General features: G+C 41.8%; 1 protein-coding gene across 5 annotated transcripts in view; it reads left to right on the top strand.

Moving 5' to 3' along the window:
* NR4A3 (nuclear receptor subfamily 4 group A member 3) overlaps positions 1-27769 on the top strand; it is a 379358-nt gene that overhangs the window by 275287 nt on the left and 76302 nt on the right. The window contains exon 9 of one of the 5 annotated variants that reach the window (XM_073587667.1): positions 21677-23028. The exons of the other annotated variants lie outside the window; for them this stretch is intronic. Within the exon in view, the coding sequence (XP_073443768.1) occupies positions 21677-21765 (89 nt within the window). The 3' untranslated portion in view covers positions 21766-23028. Of the gene's footprint in view, positions 1-21676; positions 23029-27769 lie in introns of those variants that run through there. 5 annotated transcript variants of the gene reach the window in all.

The raw sequence follows: 27769 nt of genomic DNA, 5'->3' as shown, positions 1-27769 counted from the left end.
TTTCTGTAGGACACAAATCGATGCGTGGAATAAATACATTGTCTCCTTCATCTGAGCCAGTAATCACTTTAGCCTGTATGATGTTGCGGAGTAAGGCAGTGACAATGAGGCGAGTGCCATTGCAGAGACCTTTCTTGGTGTTTAAGTTTCTTAATAGCATCACAATGGTGCCAATTTTAAGTTTTAAGAGATGTGATGGCATTCCTGATGGTGTCAGAGAGTTTAAAAATTCAGCTGGGTAGTTTTCACATTCCTCTGCCTCATCAGCATCGACAGAATCATCGCTTGTATATACAGTATAATCACCACTGATGCGATCCATTACTTTACAGTTCAGAAAATCTACGTCAACATTTTTCGGACATAGTATAGCATGTGATGCAGCAGTGTCGAGGCTTTGTTTGTCATTAACATCAATGCAAATATGGTCTCCAAAGATCTCGGTTACTATAGAGCCAGTGCAAAGCATGTCTGGAGGAATTTCAATGACATCCTCTCCAAGGTTATGTTCATTAGACAGCTCACCATTTCCAAGTTTAAGCAACCAAGTGCTGTATTCAGGATCAGTGGAGCGCATGTTGTTGATTAGCGGTAGTCTGGTAAAATGTTGCCAATGTTCTGAATATTTAATGCAGGAATCTACAATGTCTATTCTTGTTCCATGAGCGATGACGGGAAGACATTGTCTGAAGTCTCCTCCAAGAACAATAACTTTACCTCCAAACGGTGTTTTATTTTTTTCAGCAACATTTGTTGTCATGATGTCACGTAGAAGTCTGTCTATCACATTCAATGCATGTTTTTGGACCATAGTGCACTCATCAATAATAAAAAGTTTTGTACTCTGTAAATGTTTTCCTGCATTTGTATCGTTTTTAATCCTGGAAACGGATGTTTCGTTGATCGGAATAGGTATGCCATAGAGAGAGTGGATTGTTCGGCCTCCTTGTATCAAGTTAGATGCTATTCCTGTAGTCGCTGCAGGTGAGACAATTTCTCCTTGTCCTCTTAAATGATGTGTAAGTAGATGGTATATGGGTCTGCGGTAAGTGGGATAGCCATCCTTTTCTTTGATGGTATATGGTTGGTATTGTTTAGGGAAACCTTTGCTACACTTTCCAAGATCCATACAGGGAGAATTAGGATTCTGTTCTCCACAGGGACCATGAATCATGTGTTGAAGAACAATGTTATGGAACTGAGGGTAGATCGTTTCATCAGGTATTTCAGCCCAGACTATATTGTCTATGTCCGCCTCAGTCCGTAATTTAGACAGGCTGTCAAGAATAATTAAAATATGAGCGTGTGGGAGACCACGCTTCTGAAATTCAATGACATGTGTGAGACAACGGCGTTTATAAGCCTTAATCTTGTCAAGTCGATGCTGTTTTTCCTCAGGAGTCTCATTAGCATGTCGTTGTTTTTGACGTAGTGCTAAAGCAGCTTTCCTTTCACTGACATTACCATACTGTGCGTCGGTATTGACTAATGGTGGTATTGATAGGGCAGAAACAGATTGCTGATTAGTTATGTCAGTGAATGGCACATAAGATGAAATGTGGTAGTAACTTGTTCCACATGCTGATGTGGAAGCATCCTGTTGTGAGTCTAATAATAATGATGAGGAAGAAGCCGTCTGTTGTCGGCGGTGATGGCGTGCAGAGGCTTCTTCAGCCAATCTAATGGATTTAGAGTTAGGGGATTCGTGTTTGAGGCGACGGCGTTTATAAGCCTTAATCTTGTCAAGGCGATGGTGTTTTTCCTCAGGAGTCTCATTAGCACCGCGTTGTTTTTGTCGTAGTGCTAAAGCTGCTTTCCTTTCACTGGCATTGGCATACTTTTTGTTATGACTCATGTTGGCACAGGTAAAGGAGTCTATTTGGCAGTTATCTGGCAGTGAAGAAGGCGTCCTGGAGTATTGTAGTGTAAACAGATACTAATTGGCCCTGTAATTGCCCAGCAGTAGTTATGAAGTGGTAGCGGCAAATTGGCCCTGTAATTAGACACCGGCAGTGAACAGGCAGAGGAGCAAGGCAGCAGTAGTTATGGTGGTAGAGGCAAATTGGCCCTGTAATTAGACACCGTCAGTGAACAGGCAGAGGAGCAAGGCAGCAGTAGTTATGGTGGTAGAGGCAAATTGGCCCTGTAATTAGACACTGGCAGTGAACAGGCAGAAGAGCAAGGCAGCAGTAGTTATGGTGGTAGAGGCAAATTTGCCCTGTAATTAGACACCGGCAGTGAACAGGCAGAGGAGCAAGGCAGCAATAGTTATGGTGGTAGAGGCAAATTGGCCCTGCAATTAGACACCGGCAGTGAACAGGCAGAGGAGCAAGGCAGCAGTAGTTATGGTGGTAGAGGCAAATTGGAGCAAGCCAACACGTCCGCACAGCAAGTCGGCGTGAGGTAAATGACGCAATTCCGCGGATCCAAGATGGCGTCGGCGAAATCTCGCGAGATTTCGCCGACGCCATTTTGGATCCCGACGTCGTCCACGCCGGCAACATGTCCTTGCAGCGCCGCCATCTTGAGTATCGTCCTCTTGCCATGTTAACCCTCAACACACACACCTCAACACACACTCCTCTCACCTTTCACCATCTCCACTCACGTACCCCCCTCTTTCACTCCACATACGACCCTTTCTCTCACTCCATCTATCATACTCACGCCATCATCGCTGCTGCTCCACGATCCCCAACATCTTCCGCCGGCGCCATCCTGGATCCAGACGTCGTCCACGCCGGCGACATGTTTTTGCGGCGACGCCATCTTGAGTATCGTGAAATTCCGCGATAATCAAGATGGCGTCGCCGAAAAAACATGTCGCCGGCGTGGACGACGTCGGGATCCAAAATGGCGTCGGCGAAATCTCGTGAGTTTTCGCCGACGCCATTTTGGATCCCGACGTCGTCCTCGCCGGCGACATGTTCTTGCGGCGACGCCATCTTGAGTATCGCGGGATTTCGCCGATCCAAAATGGCGTCGCCACAAGAACATGTCGCCCGCGTGGATGCCATCGGGATCCAAAATGGGGTCGGCGAAATCTCGCGAGATTTCGCCGACGCCATTTTGGATCCCGACGTCGTCCTCGCCGGCGACATGTTCTTGCAGCGACGCCATCTTTAGTATCGCGGGATTGGATCCAGGATGGCGCCGGCGGAAGATGTCGGGGATCGTGGATCAGCGGCGATGACGGCGTGAGTATGAGAGACTGAGAGAGAGAAGGGGTCGTATGTGGAGTGAAAGAGTGAGTGGACGTGAGTGGAGATGGTGAAAGGTGAGAGGAGTGTGTGTTGAGGAGGAGTGGTGTGTTGAGGGTTAACATGGAAAGAGGTGTGCGGTGACGTCACCGGTTACAACTGGACGGAAGTTGTTACAACCGGAAGCTGCTTAGGGCATTTATTATTATAGATACACCGTATGTGTGTGTGTGTATGTGTGTGTGTGTGTGTGTATATATATATATATATATATATATATATACTATGCCTGGGCATAGTAACCAACTATGGTTAGTTATAACAAATTATAATGATTATATTGCACATAAAAACATTTCACATCATATATTCAACACTATAGATTTGCTACACAAATTAACCCCTTCACTACCAAGGGTGGTTTGCACGTTAACTCCCGGGCCAATTTTTACAATTCTGACCACTGTCCCTTTATGAGGTAATAACTCTGAAATGCTTCCATGGATCCCAGTGATTCTGACATTGTTTTCTCGTGACATATTGTACTTCATGTTAGTGGTAAAATTTCATTCAAATAACTTGCGTTTATTTGTGAAAAAAATGGAAATTTGGCGAAAATTTTTAAAATTTTGCAATTTTCCAACTTTTAATTTTTATGCCCTTAAATCACAGAGATACAGCACACAAAAAACTTCATAAGTAACATTTCCCACATGTTTACTTTACATCAGCACAATTTTGGAGCCCCAATTTTTTTTGTTAGGAAGTTATAAGGGTTAAAAATTGACAAGCGATTTCTCATTTTTGCAACACCATTTTATTTTTACAGACCACATCACATTTGAAGCCACTTTGCGGGGTCTATATGATAGAAAATACCCAAAAGTGACACCATTCTAAAAACTGCACCCCTTAAGGTGCTCAAAACCACATTCAAGAAGTTTATTAACCCTTTAGGTGCATCACAGGAATTTTTTGAATATTTAAAAAAATGAACATTTAACTTTTTTTCACAAAAAAAATACTTCATGTTCAATTTTTTTTATTTTACCAAGGGTAACAGGAGAAATTGGACTGCAAAAGTTATTGTGCAATTTGTCCTGAGTAGGCTGATACCTGATATGTTGGGGGGAACCACTGTTTCGGCGCATGGCAGAGCTCAGAAGGGAAGGAGCGCTGTTTGACTTTTTCAATGCAAAATTGGCTGGAATTCAGATCGGACGCCATGTCGCGTTTGGAGAGCCCCTGATGTACCTAAACAGTGGAAACCCCCCACAAGTGACCCCATTTTGGAAACTAGACCCCCCCCCAAGGAACTTATCTAGATATGTGGTGAAAACTTTGAACCCACAAGGGCTTCACAGAAGTTTATAATATACAGCCGTACAATTAAAAAATCATATTTTTTCCACAAAAATGATCTTTTCACCCTCAATTCTTATTTTTCCAAGGGTAACAGGACCCTAAAAGTTATTGTGCAATTTGTCCTGAGTACGCTGATACCCCACATGTGAAGGTACTATTTGGGCGCATGGCAGAGCTCGGAAGTGAAGCAGCGCCATTTGACGTTTTTGGCTGGAATTGAGATCGGACACCATGTCGCGTTTAGAAAGCCCCTGATGTACCAAAACAGTGGAAACCCCCCACAAATGACACCATTTTGGAAACTAGACCCCCCAAGGAACTTATCTAGATATGTGGTGAGAACTTTGAACCCCCCAGTGCTTCACAGAAGTTTATAATGCCTGGGCGTGAAAATAAAAAAATCGTATTTTTTCTACAAACATAATCTTTTAGTCACCAATTTTTTTATTTTCCCAATGTACCAGGAGAAATTGGACCCCAAAAGTTGTTGTCCAATTTGTCCTGAGTACGCTGATACCTCATATGTGGGAGAAAACTACTGTATGGGCACACGTCGGGGCTCGGAAGGGAAGTAGTGACGCTTTGGAATGCAGACTTTGATGGAATGGTCTGCGGGTGTCATGTTGCTTTTGGAGAGCCCCTGATGTACCTAAACAGTGGAAACCTCCCACAAGTGACCCCATTTTGGAAACTAGACCCCCTAAGGAACTTATCTAGATGTGTGGTGAGCACTTTGAACCCCCAAGTGATTCACAGAAGTTTATGACGCCCGGGCGTGAAAATAAAAAAATCATTTTTTTCCACAAAAATGATATTTTTGCCCCCAATTTTTTATTTTCCTAAGGGTAACAGGAGAAATTGGACCCCAAAAGTTGTTTTGCAATTTGTCCTGAGTAGGCTGATATCCTATATGTGGGGTAAAGCACTGTTTTGGGCACATGGCAGAGCTTGGAAGGGAAGGAGCACCATTTGACTTTTTCAACGCAGAATTGGCCGGAATTGAGATCCGACGCCATGTTGCATTTGGAGAGCACCTGATGTGCCCAAACAGTGGAAACTCCCAATTCTAACTCCAACCCTAACCCCAACACACCCCTAACTCTGATCTTAGCCCTAACCCTAATGGGAAAATGGAAATAAATACTTTTTCTTTTAATTTTATTATTTTTCGCTAACTAAGGGGGTGATAACTGGGGGTTTGATTTACTATTTATGGCGGTTTTTATATTTGGCAGCTGTCATAGGCTAAAAGACGCTTTTTATTGTAAAAATAGTTTTTGCATCACCACATATTGAGAGCTATAATTTTTCCGTGTTTTGACCCACTGAGTCATGTGAGGTCTTATTTTTTGCGGGATGAGTTGACGATTTTGTTGGTATCATTTTCGGGCACGTGACATTTTTGATTGCTTTTTATTCCGATTTTTGGGACGCAGAATGAACGAAAACCAGCGTTTCATGAATTTCTTTTGGGCTGTGCGTTTACACCGTTCCGCGTGTGGTAAAATTGATAAAGCGGTTTTATTCTTCGGGTCGGTACGGTTACAGAGATACCTCATTTATGTGGTTTTTTTATGTTTTGGCGGTTTTATGCATTGAAAACTATTATATAAAATATTATTTTTGCATCGCTTTATTCTGCGAGCTATAACTATATATATATATATATATATATATATATATATAATATAGTTATAGCTATAGTTATATATATAACTATATATATATATATATATATTTATATATATATATATATATATATATAGTTATAGTTATATATATATATATATATATATATATATATATATATATATAGTTATAGTGTATAGTATATAGTATAGTATAAGTATATATAGTATAGTATATATAATATATATATATATATATAGTATAGTGTGTATATATATATAGTATAGTGTGTATATATATATATATATATATAGTATATAGTATATAGTGTTATATATATATATATATATATATATATATATATATATAGTTATATATATACTATATATATAGTTATAGCTATATATAGTTATAGTTTTATATATATATATATATTTTAACTTTATTAGGTTGTCCCAGGGGGGACATCACTGTCCTGTGACAGATCTCTAATCTGTCACATCACAGATCACTGTGACAGAGCTGCAATCTGTCACAGGCAGTGCTGCAGACTTCCTTTGCAGGCACTGAGGAAGTCCGCTCCCTACACACCCCCGAAGGTTCCCGTCGCCATCTTGGATCCGGGGACCTGTAGGGAAGAGACCCCCGCAGCAGCGCTGCACATTGCGCTGCTGTGGGGGGCTCAGGAAAGCATGGAGGGAACCCCCTCCCTGCCGATGCTTCCCTTTAACCCCCGGTACACCACGATCGTGTTTGATCGCGGTGTGCAAGGGGTTAACGTGTCGGGGGCAGTCCGTGACTGCCCCTGACACATTGTGCCGGGTGTCAGCTGTGATAATCAGCTGACACCCGGCCGCGATCAGCGGCACCCACCACGTGGGCGCCGTTGATCGCTATGATGTAATATTCCATCCATGGGAGTTAGGTCCAGGGTCACATGGACGGAATATTGCGTCCATTGTAGGTAAGGGGTTAACTAAGCGATTACCCAAGTATTGATTGTATTTTATTTTCAACTCATTCAAGAGCCTTTTGATATACAAAATTTTTGGTTTTTCCTTTTGGTGCAAAGATGAACAGATTTTTGGCAGTTCCAACTCTTGAACTCTTGAACAGGCCACGTAAAGTTGACCATGAGAAAAGCATGGAGATTGCAAATCGATCCCTACTACTTTCAAGGACTGTCCCTGAGCATTCTTAATGGACATTGCAAATAGCAGTTGAACTGGAAAATGGAGGCGTTTACAATCAAAATACAAATCAGATGGAATGAGTGGAATTGGAATGAAAATGTCCTCTCTCCTTTGCCACATCCTGTTTCTGAGCTGTGTATCTAATCCTATCCTGTGTGATAATGTCTGCTGAGCTGTGTACCTAATCCTCTCCTGTGTGATACTTTCTGCTGAGCTGTGTACCTAATCCTATCATGTGTGTTACTGACTGCTCAGCCGTGTATCTAATCCTATCCTGTGTGTTACTGACTGCTCAGCCGTGTATCAAATCCTATCCTGTGTGATACTGACTGCTGAGCCGTGTATCTAATCCTATTCTGTGTGAAACTGTCTTCCGAGCCGTGTATCTAATACTATTCTGTGTAATACTGTGTGCTGAGCTGTGTATCTATTCCTATCCTGTGTGATACTGACTGCTGAGCCATGTGTGTAATCCTATCCTGTGATACTGACTGCTGAGCTGTGTATCTAATCCTATCCTGTGTGATACTGACTGCTGAGCTGTGTATCTAATCCTATCCTGTGTGATACCGTCTGCTCAGCCGTGTATCTAATCCTATCCTTTGTGATACTGACTTCTGAGCCGTGTATCTAATCCTATCCTGTGTGATACTGATTGCTGAGCTGTGTATGTAATCCTATCCTGTGTTATACTGGGCTCCCCCTGCAGTCTGTCAGAGGGTGGTCTGTGTTGGCACGGTAATAAATTGTGTTATTTCCAGCTTTACAGAAGGGCGATAACACCATAGAAATGATAAGAATAATAGACTAAATTGTTTGGTGAATTGGAACACGCAGGGTTAAAATTTCACCTCACAACATAGCCTATGACGCTCTCGGGGTCCAGACGTGTGACTGTGCAAAATTTTGTGGCTATAGCTGCAACGGTGCAGATGCCAATCCCGGACATACACACATACATACAAACATAAACACACACATTCAGCTTTATATATTAGATATACACTGCTCAAAAAAATAAAGGGAACGCTTAAACAACAGAATATAACTCCAAGTAAATCAAACTTCTGTGAAATCAAACTGTCCACTTAGGAAGCAACACTGATTGACAATCAATTTCACATGCTGTTGTGCAAATGGAATAGACAACAGATGGAAATTATTGACAATTATCAGGACACCCTCAATAAAGGAGTGGTTCTGCAGGTGGGGACCACAGACCACACCTCAATACCAATGCTTTTTGACTGATGTTTTGGTCACTTTTGAATGTTGGTTGTGCTTTCACATTCGTGGTAGCATGAGACGAACTCTACAACCCACACAAGTGGCTCCAGGATGGCACATCAATTCAAGCTGTGGCAAAAAGGTTTGCTGTGTCTGTCAGCGTAATGTCCAGAGGTTGGAGACGCTACCAGGAGACAGGCCAGTACACCAGGAGACGTGGAGGGCGCCGTAAGAGGGTAACAACCCAGCAGCAGGACCGCTACCTCAGCCTTTGTGCAAGGAGGAGCACTGCCAAAGCCCTGCAAAATGACCTCCGACAAGCCACAAATGTGCATGTGTCTGCACAAACTATTAGAAACCGACTCCATGAGGATGGTCTGAGTGCCCGACTTCCACAGATGGGAGTTGTGCTCTCAGCTGAACACCGTGCGGCCCTCCAAAGAAATGCCACCCTATACCATTACTGACCCACTGCCAAACAGGTCATTCTGAATGATGTTGCAGGCAGCAGATCGCTCTCCACGGCGTCTCCAGACTCTCACATGTGCTCAGTGTGAACCTGCTCTCTTCTGTGCAGAGCACAGGGCACCAGTGGCGAAATTGCCAATCCTGGTGTTATGTGGCAAATGCTAAGCGTCCTGCACGGTGTTGGGCTGTGAGCACAACCCCCATCTGTGAACGTCGGGCACTCAGACCATCCTCATGGAGTCAGTTTCTAACTGTTTGAGCAGACACATGGACATTTGTTGCCTTCTAGAGATCATTTTGCAGGCTCTGGCAGTGCTCTTCCTGTTTCTCCTTGCACAAAGGCAGAGGTTGCGGGCCTGCTGCTGGGTTGTTTCCCTCCTATGGCCCGCTCCACATCTCCTGGTGTACTGGCCTGTCTCCTGGTAGCACTTCCAGCCTCTGGACACTACGCTGACAGACACAGCAAACCTTCTTGTCACAGCTCGCATTGATGTGCCATCCTGGATGAGCTGCACAAACATTTTTTATAAATAACTTCTCTACATGTCTGACAGCCATTCCATTCCAGTGTCTGTTGATTTCCAACCAGAGTACAGCTCATTTTACTTATTGTGCTTCTGATTAGGTGATCACCTGAACCAAATCTTATTTAACGAAGGAAAGTATAAAAAACCCTGCTGTGGTGTTCACAATACTTTGGCAATAGGAAAAGCTGGATGGCAAAACAAGTGCTAGTAATATCCCAAAAGTAATAGGAATGAAAAAATAAATTTTAATCATGCCAAAGGAGTTGAAAAAAAGTCCAGTGAGGAAAAGAAGGGCTCAATTCTGGCTTTACTAGCAGAGGGATGCAGTGAGCATCATGTTGCCTCCATCCTTAAAATTTCTAAGACAACAGTCCATTGCAACAAGGTCAAGCAGCAGACATTGGGGACAACAAAGCTACTGACCGGCAGAGGGCGAAAACGACTCTCCACTGACCGGGATGACCGTCATCTTATTCGCTCAGCAACTGCAGAATGACATCAAGTGACCTACAAAAGGAATGGCAAATGGCAGCTAGGGTGAAGTGCACAGCAAGAACGGTTCGTAATAGGCTCCTAGAGGCAGGGCTCAAGTCATATAAAGCTAGAAAAAAGCCTTTAATCAGTGAGAAGCAAAGGAGAGCCAGGCTTAAGTTTGCCAAAGACCATAAGGATAGGACCATAGAGGACAGGAGTAAGGTAATCTACACTGATGAGCCTAATTTTCAGCTTTGCCCAACACCTGGTCATCTAATAGTTAGACAGAGACCTGGAGAGGCGTACAAGCCACAGTGTCTTGCACCCATTGTGAAATTTGGTGGAGGATCGATGATGATCTGGGGATGCTTCAGCAAGGCTGGAATTGGGCAGGATAATCTTTGCGAAGGACGTATGAATCAAGCTGCATACAAGGTTATCCTGGAAAAACAGTTGCTTCCTTCTGCCCAGGCCATGTTCCTCAACTCTGAGGACTGTTTTTTTCCAGCAGGACAATGCGCCATGCCACACAGCTAGGTCAATCAATGTGTGGATGAAGGACCACCACATCAAATCCCTGTCATGGCCAGCCCAATCTCCAGACCTGAACCCCATTGAAAACCCCATGGAATGTCATCAAGACAAAGATGGATAGTCACAAGCCATCAAACAAAGAACTTAAATTTCTGTACCAGGAGTTGCATAAGGTCACCCAAAAGCAGCATGAAAGACTAGTGGAAAGCATGGCAAGACGCATAAATGCTGTGATTAAAAATCATTGTTATTCCACAAAATATTGATTTCTGAACTCTTCCTGAGTTAAAACATTAGTATTGTTGTTTGTAAATGATTATGAACTTGTATTCTTAGGAATATTTGAGGTCTTCAAGCACTGCATTTTTTTAGTTATGTTGACCATTTCTCATTTTCTGAAAATAAATACAAAATTTAGAGCTTGGAAATTCAAAGACATGTGTCAGTAGTATGTATATACACATATACACAGCCTGGCAAAAATTAAGAGACCACCACATCAAAACCCTTTCATGGGCAGCCCATTCTCCAGACCTGAACCCCATTGAAAACCTCTGGAATGTAATCAAGAGGGTGATGGATAGTCACAAGCCATCATACAAAGAAGAACTGCTTAAATTTTTGCTTCAGAAGCAGTGTGAAAGACTGGTGGCAAGCATGCCAAGACGCATGAAAGTTGTTTTTAAAAATCATGGTTATTCCACAAAATATTGATTTCAGAACTCTTCCTGAGTTAAAACTTTAGTATTGTTGTTTCTTAATGATTATGAACTTGCTTTCTTTGCATTATTTTAGGTCTGAAAGCACTGTTTTATTTTTTAATTTTCACCATTTTTCTTTGTCAGAAAAAAAATACAAAATTTGTTGCTTGCAAAATTCAGAGACATTATTATTATTATTATTATTATTATTATGCATTTATATAGTGCCATTTATTCCATGGCGCTTTACATGTGAAAAGGGGAAATATAGACAAGTATAATAAACATGTGTAAGACAAGGGACACACAAGTACATAAGGAGGTCGTGCGACGGTTCAGTAGACCGAGGATCATTGCAGACTGTAGGCTTGTCGGAACAGGTGGGTCTTCAGGTTCTTATTGAAGGTTTCTGTTGATGGTGAGAGTCTGATGTGTTGCGGCAGAGAGTTCCAGAGTATGTGGGAAGCACAGGAGAAGTCTTGTATGCGGTTGTGGAAAGAAGAGATAAGGGGAGAGTAGAGAAGGAGATCTTGAGATGATCGAAGGTTGCGTGCGGGTAGGTACCTGGAGACAGATGTATGGAGGAGACAGGTTGTGGATTTTTTTTATGTCATAGTTAGGGTTTTGAATTGGAGACTCTGGGCAATAGGAAGCCAGTGAAGGGCCTGGCATAGGGGGGAGGCTGGGGAATAGCAGGGAGTCAGGTGGATTAGTCGGGCAGCAGAGTGTAGGATGGACTGGAGTGGTGCCAGAGTGGAGGTCAGAGAGAAGGATGTTGCAGTAGTCAAGGCGGGAGATGATAAAAGCATGCACTAGCGTTTTTGTGGTTTCGTGGTTGAGGAATGAGCGGATCCAGGAAATATTTTTGAGATTGAGGCAGCAGGAGGAGGCGAGGGCTTGGATATGTGGTTTGAAAGAGAGCACAGAGTTGAGGATCACCCCAAGGCACCAAGCGTGCTGGACTGGGGAAAGAGAGCAGCCATTGACATTGATGGATAGGTCTGGTGGAAGGGAAGAGTGAGATGGGGGAAAGATGATGAATTCTGTTTTGTCCAAGTTCAGTTTGAGAAAGTGAGAAGAAAAGAAGGCTGAGATAGCAGACAGACATTGTGGGATTTCAGTCAGTATAGAGGCGAGGTTGGGTCCAGATAGGTAGATCTGCGTGTCATCAACGTAGAGGTGATACTGCAAACCGAGGGATTTTATGAGCTGTCTCAAGCCGAAGGTGTGGATGGAGAATAGTAGGGGTCCTAGGACACAGCCTTGAGGAACACCGACAGACGGGGCGAGGTGAGGAGGTGGTGTGTGAAAGGGAGACACTAAATGTTCGGTCTGTTAGGTATGATGAGATCCAGGATAGGGCCAAGTCTGTGATGCCAAGAGATGAGAGAGTCTGTAGCAGGAGGGAATGGTCTACGGTGTCGAAGGCAGAGGACAGGTCCAGGAGAAGCCAACTCCTCCACCATTTTTGTTGCTGGGTCGAGGGTTGTGAGAAAGATGGAATCCGCCATAGGAAAGCGCAGCTGGATAGGCTGTGTCAGAGGGAGTGAGCCAGGTTTCAGTGATGGCAAGGAAGGAGAGTTTGTTGGTGATAAAGAGGTCATGGATAAATTACAGCGTGTTGCAGACAGAGTGTGCGTTCCATAGGGCTCCAGGTAAGGGGGTTGGGGGAGTGGGGGCTGGATGAATGGGTATGAGGTTATCATGGTTGTGAAAACATGTAGAGGATTGTGGCAGGGTGATGGAATTGAGTGTAGGGATGTGTTGAGGAGGGTCAGGATTTGGGGATACGTCGCCAGCAATGAGGAGTAGTAGACAGAGCACTACAAGGTGGGAGCAGGATAGGACATGATGTGGCCGTGTGTGTCTGGAGAAAAAGGATTGTATGTGGAGGAACAGTTGTGACGAAGAGGAGAGATGGTTGGGAAGGATGGAGGGGGAAATGATAAGTTCCTTACTGGGTGGAGGGATTGCAGGAGTAGTATGGAGGTGATAGTGAAAAGAAGGCGAAACATTGTTTTGATGGTATAGTCCGTTACCTTACAGTCAATTCCAGTCCAATTCTAGTCTAATTCAGAGTATTGTACTTAGAAATCTGTACTTTGAAATATGGATTTTGAAATAGATGGAGCCGACTACGTCTGGAGCAGACCCATGGTGCTGAATATATGTGCAGCTAAAGACAATCAGGTGTGGGTGAAAGTGGGGTGTGACTGCCCAGGCCAAATGCACAGAGTTAAGCAAAGGTCATAAAAGGGGAAGGGGTTATACAGACCACATAGATGTGTGGCAAAGATAACAAGAATGGAGTACATAATTGGATACAAGAAGATGGGTAAGCACTGCATACCACATAAAATACAATGCAGTTCACATGGGGCATTCAGGAGCATGAGAGAGAGGTGGAAGTCAGCAATGCATGCCATATCAAATACAATACAATGCAATACAATAATTGCTTGGAAATTCGGAGACATGTTGTCAGAAGTTTATAGACCAAAATAACAATTTACATTTTACTCAAAAATATACCTATAAAGAGAAAAATCAGAAAAACTGAACATTTGAAAGTGGTCTCTTAATTTTATTCATCAAAGATAACACAAATAAGCACAAAATGCAGTTTTTAAATCAAGGTCATTATTATTGCTCAAAAATGAAATCCAATCCTGTAGGGCCCTGTGTGTAAAAGTAATTTCCCCACTTAAAACATAAAATAACTGATTTATCACATTTTTGGCAAGCTTAGTTCAATGCCCTTTAGCACTGTTGGCCCCCTGTGTTCATAATTGCAGGTACTGATAGTTGTCATAGCACCCTGATGTTATCTGATGGTCTTGGGGTACCGTGGCCTGTTAGACTCATCTATAAACAGGGTGTAACAGGTTGTATCAGTGAAGAACTGACAGGTCTCATGCACTGCAGAACAATATTAATGTCCCACAGTGGGTCTCAGTCAAAAAGTGAACAATTAAGTAAAATAAATGTATAAAAGTAAAAAAAAACACAAAAGTGCACACAAATCGTGAAAACAGGCCAGAGCACATCCTTTGTGTTAAAACAAAATAAACAAAAAACTAACACATAATTTGTATTGCCGTGCCTGGAATGACTCGATCTATGAAACTTTCACATTATTTATTTATTCCATACATCAAACACCATAAAAAAAAAATGTTAAAAGCGATCAAAAAGACATACAGTGGTGGTAAAAATTGTTGATTTCCTACTATTTTGCATGTTTGTCACACTTAAATCTTTCAGATCACGAAACAAATTTAAATATTACACAAAGATAACAGGTAAACACAAAATGCAGTTTTTAAATTAAGGTTTTCATTGTTAAGGGAAAAAGAAATCCTAACCTGTAGGGCAGTGCATGTTTGCACCTCCTCCCATGAAATATAAATTAACTGTGGTTTATCACATCTTTGGGAAGCTGAGATCAATTCCGCAGTCACGCCTAGGCCTGGTTATTGCCAACATGTTCTCAATCAAGAAATCACTTAAGTAGAACCTACCTGACAAAGTGAAGGAGACCAAAAGTTCTTCAAAAGCTACTCATCATGCTGTGATCCAAATCAATTCTGGAACAAGTGAGGAACAAAGTAATTGAGATCTATCAGTTTAGAAAATGTTATAAAGCCATTTCTAAAGCTTTGGGACTCCAGCAATCCACAGTGAGAGCCACTATCCACAAATGGCAAAAACATGCAACCTTCTCAGGAGTAACTGGCTAACCAAAATTACCCAGTCGGTGTTCTTGACTCCACCATAAGAAACTGGGCAAAAATGGCCTGCATGACAGAGTTCCGAGACGAAAACCTTTGCTGAGCAATAAGAACACAAAGGCTCGTATCAGTTTTGCCAGAAAACATCTTGATGATCCTCAAGACTTTTGGAAGAATACTTTGTGGACTGACGAGACAAAAGTTGAACATTTTGGAAAGTGTATTTCCCATTAATTCTGGTGTAGAAGTAACACAGCCTTTCAGAAAAGGAATATAATATCAATAAAATATGGTGGTGGTAATGTGACAATCTGGAGCGGTTTTGCTGTTTCAGGACCTGGAAGACTTGCTGTGGTAAATGGAACCATGAATTCTGCCATCTACCAAAAAATCCTGAAGGAAAACATCTGGTTATTTGTTTATGACCTCAAGCTGATGTGCACTTTGATTATGTAGCAGGACAATGATCCAAAACTCACCAGCAAGTCCATCTCTGAATGGATTAAGAAAAACAAAATTAAGACTTTGGAGTGGCCTAGTCAAAGTCTTGACCTTAATCCAATTGAGATGCTGTGGCATGACCTTAACCCCTTTACCTCCGAGGGTGGTATAGTTCAGTGGTAGCACACTTATGCAGAGATGAGGCAGTGATCCAGCAAACTTCCAAACAAAAGTTTCATTAATGTGTTTACTTCAGCAGTAATGTCCAGCTCATATAAACACAGCACATGATATCCTCCGGTTTGCAGCCGGGCACATATCCTCTGGTTTACACAATCACTAAACATGCTGGTCCACCTTCATGACCGTTTTCTGTGGGCGACTGCACCTCCATGTTAATGTCTCTTTACTCACAGCTTTCCACAGTACCCGATATCCTTCAGTTTACAATTGCTAAACACGCTAGTCCTCCTTCGGGGACAGGACCGTCTACCTACAGTTCACCGCCGGGCACAAGACAGTCCACCTCCAAGACTTGTTGCCGTGGGTGACTGCACCTCTATGTGCACTGTGGGTGCCAGACTCCTAAGCTGCCTTGGCTGCTTGGCTCCACTGGCCTGTGTTGCCTCACACAGATGAAGCTCTGCAGAGCCTACTGCTCTGTACTCCTCCAAACACCAGACTGATACTAGCCCTCACACTGGATCTGACACACCCAAACCCTTTACTGCAGGGATTTTAACAGATTTGTGGCCTTCAGCCACATGGAAAACCCAACCAGGAATGAAGCGGACTGCATGACTACCATCCTGCAGTATGAGTCTGTTTCAAAACACAACAGCCCAGAGCAGGTTTTCCCTAAACCTGCCTTGGACATTAGCATGCCTAAGACTAACACTTATTTTTTGTCTGCATTGCAATCACAGCTGCGCCTGTGTCTGCAATGCGCTCTCATGGCCTCCATACGCCTCTGTTCACATCCTGGGGGAACACAGTGATCCCTACCTGTGACATTTCACAATTGCAATCACAGCTATGCCTGTGACAACAATGTCCCCCAAAGACCTCTATAAGCCTCTGCGCAACCTGTTTAGAACACACAGCGACCCCTACCTGTGACACTGGTCACAGCCTCACAGTGGTTTGCACGTTAATCTCCGGGCCAATTTTTGCAATTCTGACCATAACTTTATGAGGTTATGGAATGCTTCACTGCATCTCAATGATACTGAGATTGTTATTTCGTGACATATCGAAATTCATGATAGTGGTAAAATTTCTTCTGTATGACTTGCGTTTATGTGTGAAAAAATTTGGCAAAAATTTCGTAATTTTCAAACTTTGAATTTTCATGCCCTTAAATCACAGAGATATGTCACACAAAATAGTTAATAAATGTATTATTTATTTATTTTACTCATTTAGCGCCATTAATTCAACAGCGCTTTACAAACATTATTAAATCACATTTCCCACATGTCTAATTTACTTCAGCACAATTTTGGAACCAAATTTTTTTTTTCTTAGGAAATTATAAGGGTTAAAAGTTGACCAGCGATTTTTCATTTTCCAACAAAATGTACTAAACCATTTTTTTTTAGGGACCACATCACATTTTAAGTCACTTTGAGGGGTCTATAGGAAAGGATATATCCAAAAGTGACACCATTATAAAAACTGTATCCCTAAATATGCTCAAAACCAGATTGAAGAAGTTTATTAACCCTTCAGGTGCTTCACAGGAATTTTTTTTATAAATAACTTTTTCACAAAAAATCGACTTCAGATCCAATTTTTTATATTTTGACAAGGGTAACACGAAAAAATGGACCCCAAAATTTGATATGTAATCTCTCTTGAGCATGCCCCATATGAGGGAGAAAACTACTGTTTGGGCACACGGCAGAGCTCAGAAGGGAAGGAGCGCCACTTTACTTTTTGAATGCAAAATTTGCTGGAACAATTGGCAGACGCCATGTCGTGTTTAGAGAGCCTCTGATGTGCCTAAACAGTGAAAATCCACAAATGACACCATTTTGGAAACGATCCCTCAGATCTAGGTGCAGAATTATTAGGCAAGTTGTATTTGATAGGATTATTTTTATTATTGAATAACAACTATGTTCTCAATCAACCCAATAGACTCATAGATATCACAGCTTTATATTTTTGGAAGTTGGAGTGGGGTTTTTTTAGATTTGGCTATCTTAGGAGGATATCTGTTTGTGCAGGTAACTATTACAGTGCAGAATTATTAGGCAACTTAATAAAAACTAAATATATACCCATCTCACTTGTTTATTTTCACCAGGTAAACCAATAGAGCAACACAAAATTTAGAAATAAACATTTCTGACATTCAAAAACAAAAAAAAAAATCAATGACCAATATAGCCACCTTTCTTTTCGATGACACTCAAAAACCTTCCATCCATAGATTCTGTCAGTTGCTTGATCTGTTTACGATCAATATTGCGTGCCATAGCCACTACAGCCTCCCAGACACTGTTCGGAGAGGTGTAATGTTTTCACTCCCTGTAGATCTCACATTTTATGAGTGACCTCAGGTTCTCTATGGGGTTCAGATCAGGTGAACAAGGGGGCCATGTCATTATTTTTTCTTCTTTTAGATCTTTACTGGCCAGCCACGCTGTGGAGTATTTGGATGCATGTGATGGAGAATTGTCCTGCATGAAAATCATGTTTTTCTTGAATGATACCAACTTCTTCCTGTACCACTGCTTGAAGAAGGTGTCTTCCAGAAACTGCCAGTAGGTCTGGAAGTTGAGCTTCACTCCATCCTCAACCCGAAAAGGTCCCACAAGTTCATCTTTGATGATACCAGCCCATACCAGTACCCCACCTCCACCTTGCTGGCGTCTGAGTCGGAGTGGAGCTCTCTGCCCTTTACTGATCCAGCCTTGGGCCCATCCATCTGGCCAATCAAGAGTTGCTCTCATTTCATCAGTCCATAAAACCTTAGAAAAATCAGTCTTAAGATATTTCTTGGCCCAGTCTTGACATTTTATCTTATGTTTCTTGTTGAAAGGTGGTCGTTTTTCAGCCTTCCTTAGCTTGGCCATGTCCCTGAGTATGGCACACCTTGAGCTTTTTGATACTCCAGTAAAGTTGCAGCTCTGAAATATGGCAAAACTGGTGGCAAATGGCATCTAGGCAGCTTCACACTTGATTTTCCTCAATTCATGGGCAGTTATTTTGTGCCTTTTTTTATCAACACGCTTCTTGCGACCCTGTTGACTATTTGCCATGAAACGCTTAATTGTTCGGTGATCACGCTTCAAAAGTTTGGCAATTTCAAGACTGCTGCATCCCTCTGCAAGACAGCTCACAATTTTTGACTTTTCAGAGTGCGTCAAATCTTTCTTCGGACCCATTTTGCCAAAGGAAAGGAAGTTGCCTAATAATTAAGCACACCTTATATAGGGTGTTGATGTCATTAGACCACACCCCTTACAGAGATGCAAATCACCTGATTTACATAATTGGCAGTTGGCTTTCAAGCCTATACAGCTTGGAGTAGGACAACATGTATATAAAAAGGATGATGTGATCAAAATACTCATTTGCCTAATAATTCTGCACCCAGTGTAGGTGTGTGGTGAGCACATTGAACCCTCAGGTGCTTCACAGAAGTTTATAACATTGAGCCGTAAAAATAAAAAAAAATAATTTTTCCCCACAAATATATGTTTTCAGCACAAAATGTTGCATTTTCATAAGGGTAACAGGAACAATTGCACCATACAATTAGTTATCCCATATGTGGTGGAATACTAATTTTGAGGCACAGTATAAAGCTCAGAAGGGAAGAGGCGTCATATTGGAGTTCAGCTTTTGCTGGAATGGTTTGAGGATGTCATATCACATTGGTAGAGCCCCTGAGGTGCCAGAACAACAGAAACCCTCATATGTAAACTCATTTTAGAAACTATACTCCCCATTGAATTCATGTAGATGAATTCATGTGCCTCACAAAATTTTATACCACTGAACGGTGAAGAAATAATAAATTCCTTTTCACCACTAAAATGTTATTTTAGCCCCAAGTTTTGAATTTTTGTTAGGGCTAATGGGATATTTTTTTTACAACAAACTGAGCTCCATTTTTTCCTGAGTGCGCCAATACCCTGCATGAAATCGGGAAACATTTTTCAGGCACAGTACAAAGCTCAGAATGCAAGGATCGCCAGATTTTACTGTTAGGGTTTTCAGGTGCCATGACCCACTGGGAGAGCCCATGATGTGCTAAAACAGCAGAGCTCCCCATAAGTGATCCCATTTTACAAACTACACCTCTCAATGAATTCATCTAGGGGATCAGTGATCATATTGACACGATGAGTGTGTCACAGAATTTCATGCCATTGTGCAGTGAAGAAAAAATAACTACATTTTTACCACCAAAATTTAGTTTTAGCCCCAGATTTTAAATTTTCACACAAGAAGTGGGTAAAAATGGCACCAAAATACATCCCACAATTTCTACTGAGCGTGACAATACCCCATATGTGGCTGTACAGTACTACTTAGCATTATGGCGAGACACAGGAAGAATGGAGAGCTATTTGCCTCTATGAGTTCAGATTTTCCAACAACAGTTTGCGGGCTCCATATGCAGAGCCACTAATTACTAGAAGAGCAGAATCCCCCCTCAAGTGACCCATTTAGGAAACTATACCACTTGGGGAATTTATCTACAGGTGTAGTGGCGATTTTGACTCCATGGGTGTTTTCCATAAACAAGCAGCAATGAATGTTGCCGAGTAAAAATTGCAAACTGCATCATGGTGACCAGTATGCTGTACAGACCAGTATGTTGCAGTCACCAGTATATGACCAGCTCGTGCTTCTGAAGGTATGCACCTGTAATTTTGTTCGGCTCCCATCGCTTCCGAAATGCCAAACGTGGAAGCAATATGTGGTTTAGGTACACTGTGGGGCTCAGAAGGGAGGCAGGCATTTGGATTTGGGAGCAGAGAATTTGCTGAATTTCTTTTGGCTGGTGAGGAGCCATTTCACTTTTCCAGAGACTTTGTGCTACCAGTAACTTGGAAGACCCCTATATTTCCTCTAAGAGATGACAGACCTGAGTGGGGACTTGTTTTTATTGTGGATTGAGTTGAAGCTTTTATTGGGAACATTTTACGTAACATGTGGGATCACAATTATCCGGCACTCTACGCTGACCACTTACTTTGAGGTTTACATTTAAATTTCTGAGTGACTTCATTCAGCTGAAACCCCCAAGGGATCCATTCACTATAATGAGGCAGCAGAGTTACTCTCGACTCCTTCTGGCCTTTGTTCAGCGGTGTCCTTCTTTTCAGAAGTCCGCAAAACTGTGGCCGACGGCACTTTTATGCAATCCTAAAATTACGGACATCGCCGGATCACAGGTCACACGGCACCCACAGTGCCTCCATCTGCCTCATTATAGGGAATCTTCTGCCAGAGGTTCCGTCTGAATCACGTATTTCAGAGATTTACCGTATATACTCGAGTATAATCAACCAGTGTCCAATAACAATTGCTGAGTGGTCCCAAGGGGTGAGGGGACGCCACGAGCACCAGCACATACTATTGGTAAATATGACTGTATAGGATTTATGTCTCTGGCATTGATATTTAATGGATTGGGGAAGGTCCCTTCTGTTTATAGGATCTGTTTGTGTTATCTCACACGTAGGTCGCCTTTACCTTTACTGCCAGTGTTATGTCCAACTATTTATTATGTATTGAGGCACTCTCTTATGCTTTATCCTTTTTTCCTTTTTCATCTGGTTTCATGTACTAGCAGGCATTTTTTGTATGGGCACATTTATCTAATAGCAATTTTGGAAATATGTGTGAGTTTGATAGCTCACTTGAATATTATTATTTGTGCGCCTCCCTTTATGCATTGGATTATTGCACTGCTGTCGCATAGCTTTATTTACTGTTCTCATTATCGGAGAAATATTGATTGTAGCATTATTTATATGCCCAATGTAATGCTGTATTATTAACCTTTGGATATATAATATTGCAGGTGCCTTATTGTTGTATTATTGCATATTGTGCTCCAGCATCCCCTATAACGGCATTTTGCTTTATGTATTTTTTAACCTTATTTGAAATAAAATATTGGTTTTACTATATTTGGGATCTCTTTGTTGTCCTGTATAGCAGTGTATGGGATTCGTGATATATACTCGAGTATAAGCCAACCCAAGTATAAGCCGAGGCACCTAATTTTGCCACGAAAAACAGGGTAAGCTTTATTGACTTGTGTATAATCCGGTTATGCATTATCCCCCTCATCCCTGTCATTGTATGCACGGCTCCCTGTCATTGTATGCACGGCTCCCCCGCTCCCTGTCATTGTATGCACGGCTCCCCCGCTCCCTGTCATTGTATGCACGGCTCCCCCGGTCCCTGTCATTGTATGTATGGCTTCCCCCGTCCCTGTCATTGTATGCACGGCTGCCCCAGTCCCTGTCATCATATGCATGGCTCCCCCGGTCCCTGGCAATGTATGCACGCTCCTCCCGGTCCTTGTCATTGTAAGCATGCTCCCCTTGGTCCCTGTCATTGTATGCATGGATCCCCCTGAACTTGTCCTGATATGCATGGCTCCCCCGGTCTATGTCCTGCCTGTGCACCATCGCTGGTTCTCGTTCCGGTGCCAGCAGTTCTTGCGATCACGTGGTCCCGCTCATTAAGATAATGAATACTCACTCCACGCCTATGGGAGTGGAGATGCGTTCATATTCATTACCTTAACGAGTGGTGCCACGTGATCCTCAGCACAGGAAGAGCTGCCGGCACCGAGACCAATGGAGATACAGCAACAGTGCGGAGGAGGGCGAGTATGATGTCTTCTGGAAGCTGGCGGCTGCAGCTGTCACTGCTATAAGAGAAATGAATATTCATTTCTCTTTAGCAGCGGCACAGTTACAACCGCAGCCCCTGCTCCGCTGCTCCCCCTCCTTCGCCAGCTTTCTGGGCAATGACTCGTGTATAAGCCGAGGGAGGGCATTATCAGCACAGAAAAATGTGCTGAAAATCTCGGCTTATACACAGGTATATACGGTACACGGAAATCCCCGGTATAAGAGCTCAACACAGCGCGCAGGATAAATGTGCGCTGAACCTTACTGCAATCTTTGGAAGGCAGAACGAAAAAATCAACAACAATGTGAAGAATTGGTTTTATTTATTTTTTATGCCATTCCTCGTGTGGTATGTGATTAGGCGAGTTTATTATTCAGGTCGGTGCAATTACAGCGATAACAGATTTATATGGGTTTTTTATGCTTGGCAGCTGTCACACACTAAAAGAAGCTTTTTATTGCAAAAAATAGTTTTTGCACCACCATATTTTGAGACCTTTTCCATATTTTGGGCCACGGACTCTTGTAAAGTCTTGTTTTTTGCGGGACGAGTTGATGTTTTTATTGATACCATTTTCGGGCACATGAGATTTTGTGATCGTATTCTATTCTGATTTTTGTGAGGCAGAACGAACAAAAACCGGAAATTCAGGAATTTTTTTTTTTTGGGGGGGGGGGGATGGGGTTATGCCGTTCCATGTGTGGTAAAATTGATAAGGATACCTATGATTATATAGGCTAAGAGCAGTTGTAAATAATATTCGATCAAGATCGCCATGATTATATGGCGGAGACACACACACGTGGCCGCCGCCATCACGGGTCGGAAGCCCGGAAGTACATAGCTGAGTGCGATGCAGTCACAGTCAGCTATGCAGAATCCGATTAACCAATCACGGGATGGGACTGGCGCATGCATGGTGCAGCACACAGCGGTCCTGCAGCCAACTTAGAGAAGGGAAGACACAAGAGGAATAGTATACATGTTACGGGCAAAGATAGATTGTCATAGGATAGGTTTTATTAGCAGTTAGATGATTAATTATGGTGTCAAAAATAAGTGAAGACACTGTGAAGTGCCTATGAAAAACATAATAATAAAGTATTAATGAATAAAATGGTGAAAAAAGTAAAATTATTAAAAAATGTTAAATGCGATAAATAATACTGAAAGTGCTAAAATTATTAAGGTGAGATGATGTACTTCAAGTGAGAGGCATTGATCGTATCTGTAGAGGAAATAGAAGGAGGGATCTTAGTAGAAAACTAGCACAAAAGGGAGTGTAAGTAGATTACTACGCTGCAAAGTATGACTCCGTGTGGTTTGAATGAGCAGTGAGGTTTTTCCAGTTTTCTGTAGTTTTATTATTTATTTTTAGACTGAAAGATTATCTTCATTTTTATTTACTTATTGCATCTTTTATTTTTTATTTTTATTTTTTATTCTTTTCACTTTTTTATTTTTTATTAAAATATACTTTTCTCCATTTTCATTACATTATTATTATTTTATTAATTACATTACTCTCTTTACAGGGCAGGGTATCCAGTCCGTGATATATGGATTGTATGGCTATTGTAGCTCTATATGTATATTTTTTTTTTTTCTCATTTTTTCTATTATATGTTTTGTATATTTTTATATATAAAGATTAATTCTCCAATTTTAATATGGAGAAATGAAAAAATGAGAACATGTGGAAGGGATAATATATGTATTGAGTATAAGTATATATAGGAAAAAAGTATAATATAACTTTTGGCAGATTATGGTGAAAAAAAGTGCTATAATTTCACTATATTATTATTATTCTTTATTTTTTGCATCATCTCACCTTAATAATTTTAGCACTTTCAGTATTATCACATTTTTTAACATTTTTTAATAATTTTACTTTTTTCACTATTTTATTCATTAATACTTTATTATTATGTTTTTCACAGGCACTTCACAGCGTCTTCACTTATTTTTGACACCATAATTAATCATCTAACTGCTAATAAAACGTATCCTATGACCATCTATCTTTTCCCTTAACATGTATACTATTCCTCTTGTGTTTTCCCTTCTCCAAGTTGGCTGCAGGACCGCTGTGCGCCGCACCGTGCATGCGCCCGTCCCATTCCGTGATTGGTTCTTTGGATCCTGCATAGCTGACTGTCACTGCATCGCACTCGGCTATGTACTTCTGGGCTTCTGGCCCATGATGGCAGCGGCCGCATTTGTGAGTGTCGGCGCCATATAATCATGGTGATCTTGATTGAATATCATTTACAGCTGATCTTAGCCAATATAATCATAGGTATACCCTGCCCACATCACTCCCTGACGAAGCGGTAGCGAAATGCGTATATATAACTGCTCAGTGATCAACTAATTCATTGCACATCTAATTATATCGAACACTTACTATAAATATGCACTTCAGTTTATTTTATAGATTATATTTTTTGTACATAGTGATTTAACCACTTGATAATCACCTTTTTTATGTCCACTATTTTGATTATACATGTTAATAGATGTTTATCATGAATATATGGAGATACACTTTCACATTTATTTAATATAATATTTTTTGTTGTGTATTTATATATTTATTTTTTTTTATCTTTTCTGCTAGCCATTGTCGTTTGTTCTGTGCCCCCTGCATACACATTGTGTTTTTATCAATTTTTTCATATATATTTTTTATGGAAATAAGAATAAATTTCTTTTTGCAACATCTTGTCTTTTTTTTATTAATTCTATATTGTATGTCATGATGTCTTTTTTGTGATATAATAAATCTAATTTTATTATTAGAACTTTGAATGTCTTTTGTTTGGGATATATTATGGAAACTTGGCCTGAGAAACCAGTGCAGGATATAATATTCCGAGGCCTAGACAGAGGAAACAAAGGTCCTTCCAATTGAACAAAAAGATCGGGGCCTTGATGCAAAAAGAATGGAAAAACCGGAAAGGAAGGGCTCACTACTCCATTCTTTCAAGAGAAAATACCTCTTTGACAAGCCTTCTTTGTAGTTATGGGACAAGTCCCTTAGGCTGGACGTTGCAATAACCAACACTTCCTAAAGAGCTTCTCTGCCCTTGGATTATATGGGGGCATTGAGAGATCCCCTCAAAAAGAGTGGACATTTTTCATAAGGGGACTTGAGAGACATTTGCTGGTGCTTTGAAACCTGCTGTAGCAGTGACATGCATGGCCAGGTCCTTGATGATCTGGCTGGACAGACTGGAATCCCAGTTAAGACAGGGTGGCAAGGGTTGACATCTTACCCACCATTCTGGCTATGCAGTCACAGCAGCCTTCTTTTCCAATGCCTCAGTGGACTCTGTAAGGTTGGCGGCAAGGTCAGCCGCCCTTTCCAATGCAGCCCGTAGGGCTTTATGGCTGAAATGCTGGCTGGGGGATATCCAGGCTAGGTTTATTCTGTGTTCAATGCCATATGAGGAGTAGTATCTCTTTAGCCCTGCCCTGGATGAGATCCTGGAGTACGCGGGGATGCCAAGAATGGGATTCCCCAGTCTTTCTGTGCCAAACCACAAATGATCCTTCCAAAGAAGGAAGTTTGTCTAGAGGAGGTCTTTTTAAGGAGCAGGACAAATGATAAGATCATAGAAGAAAAAGGTAAAGGCCTCATGTTCAGAACCTCTTCGCAAGAAGCCAGAAAAACGGGTCAATGACTCCCAGCTCAGGTAGGGAGAAGGCCTCTTCCGTGCCTGGGATGGCATATCGGCTAGTGTCTGGATCCCCAACCTGATTAGATCAGGTTTGAGATTGAAGGTCCTGTCGCTCCTGAATAAAAGATTTGTGTTGAACTCTCCTTGTTCATCCCAGAAGGAGCAATTAGCACTAGAGACAGATGTCCTGGACTTAATTCAGAAAGCCGTCCTCCTGGAGGTCCCAGAATCTGAAAGAGGGTGGGGATTCTACTCCCCTCTCTTTCTAATAACCAAGCCAGACAAATCATTCAGAACTATAGTTAATCTGAAGGCCCGAAATAAGTTACTGAAAGTGCAGTCCTTTAAAATGGAATCCAGGAAAAAAGCAATAAAAATTGCTTTTTCCTGGCTGCTTCATGGTAGTACGCATCCTATTATGTGCTCATACATAGAATCATAGAGTTGGAAGGGACCTTCATGGTCATCATGTCCAACCCCCTGCTGAATGCAGGATTCACTAAACCATCTTAGACAGATGTCTATCCAGCCTCTGTTTGAAGACTTCCATTGAAGGGGAACTCATCATCTTTCATGGCAGCCCGTTCCACTCATCACCCTCACTGTCAAAAAGTTTTTTCTAATATCTAATCTGTATCTTCTCCCTTTCAGTTTCATTCCATTGCTTCTCGTGTCTACATGCGCAAATGAGAATGATGATCCCTCTGCACTGTGATATCCCTTCAGATATTTGTAGACAGCTATTAAGTCTCCTTTTAGCCTTCTTTTTTTGCAAGCTAAATATTCCTAGATTTTTTTAACCGTTCCTCATAGGACTTACTTTGCAGTCCGCTCTCCATCTGGTCGCTCTTCTCTGAACTTGCTCCAGTTTATCAGTGTCTTTTTTAAAATGAGTTGTTCATAACTGGATACAGTATTCCAGATGAGACCTGACCAAGAAGGAGTAGAGGGGGATAATTATTTCATGTGATATAGACCCTATGCTTCTCTTAATACATTCTAGAACTGTGTTTGCTGTTGTGAGCTCATTTTCGGGTTTGCCTCAGGCTTCTGGTGAGGGTTATGGAACTGGCTGTGCTGACAGAGGAGTAGTGAGTTCTCTATCTGGACTCCCTCTGTTGGTGAAGGGAGGTAATGAAGCTGATCTAAATGGCAGAGACTGGCCACCTGAGGAAGAGGACTGCGATTGGACATCAGGAGTTTCTGATTGGATTTAAGGCAGCCGACTCCCTAGTTTCTTGCTGGTGATTTTTCCTGACTGTGGCTTCTGGTTTCCAGTTTGGTTCCTGCCTTCCTAAAGCTAAGTTTTCTCTGCTATTGTTCATATGAGTTTTTGTCTGGTTTACTTAGTTTTTGTGTTCAGCCAGCCCTGGCTGGGACTGGGCTGAATCCCCATTTTGTCTCTGATCAGTTGATCTCTTTTGCTCTGTCTTCAGAATATACCTGAGTGCTGATATAGGGCCTTTTTCTATCAGACGTGTTGGACATTTTTTTTGGCAGGGTTTTTTGCGTGATTGCAGACAGCAGCTTTTCTTTCCTGTCCTTTCTAGTTAGTGAGGGCCCCATCGTTTGCTCAGCCTATCTTTCTATCTGTGTCTGTGTTTTCATCTTGTTTCACCGACAATACATGTTGGGGGCTGTCTATTGCTTTGGGGTCTGCTCTGGGGCAGTTTAGATTTTCCCTTTCTTTAGGCTTATT

This window comes from Dendrobates tinctorius, unplaced genomic scaffold (assembly GCF_039654945.1).
Source record: "Dendrobates tinctorius isolate UK_male_01 unplaced genomic scaffold, ASM3965494v1 ptg000102l, whole genome shotgun sequence".
NCBI classification, from domain to species: Eukaryota; Metazoa; Chordata; class Amphibia; order Anura; family Dendrobatidae; genus Dendrobates; species Dendrobates tinctorius.
Note: the sequence above shows the minus strand (reverse complement) of the source record. Positions and strands in the feature narration are given on the sequence as shown.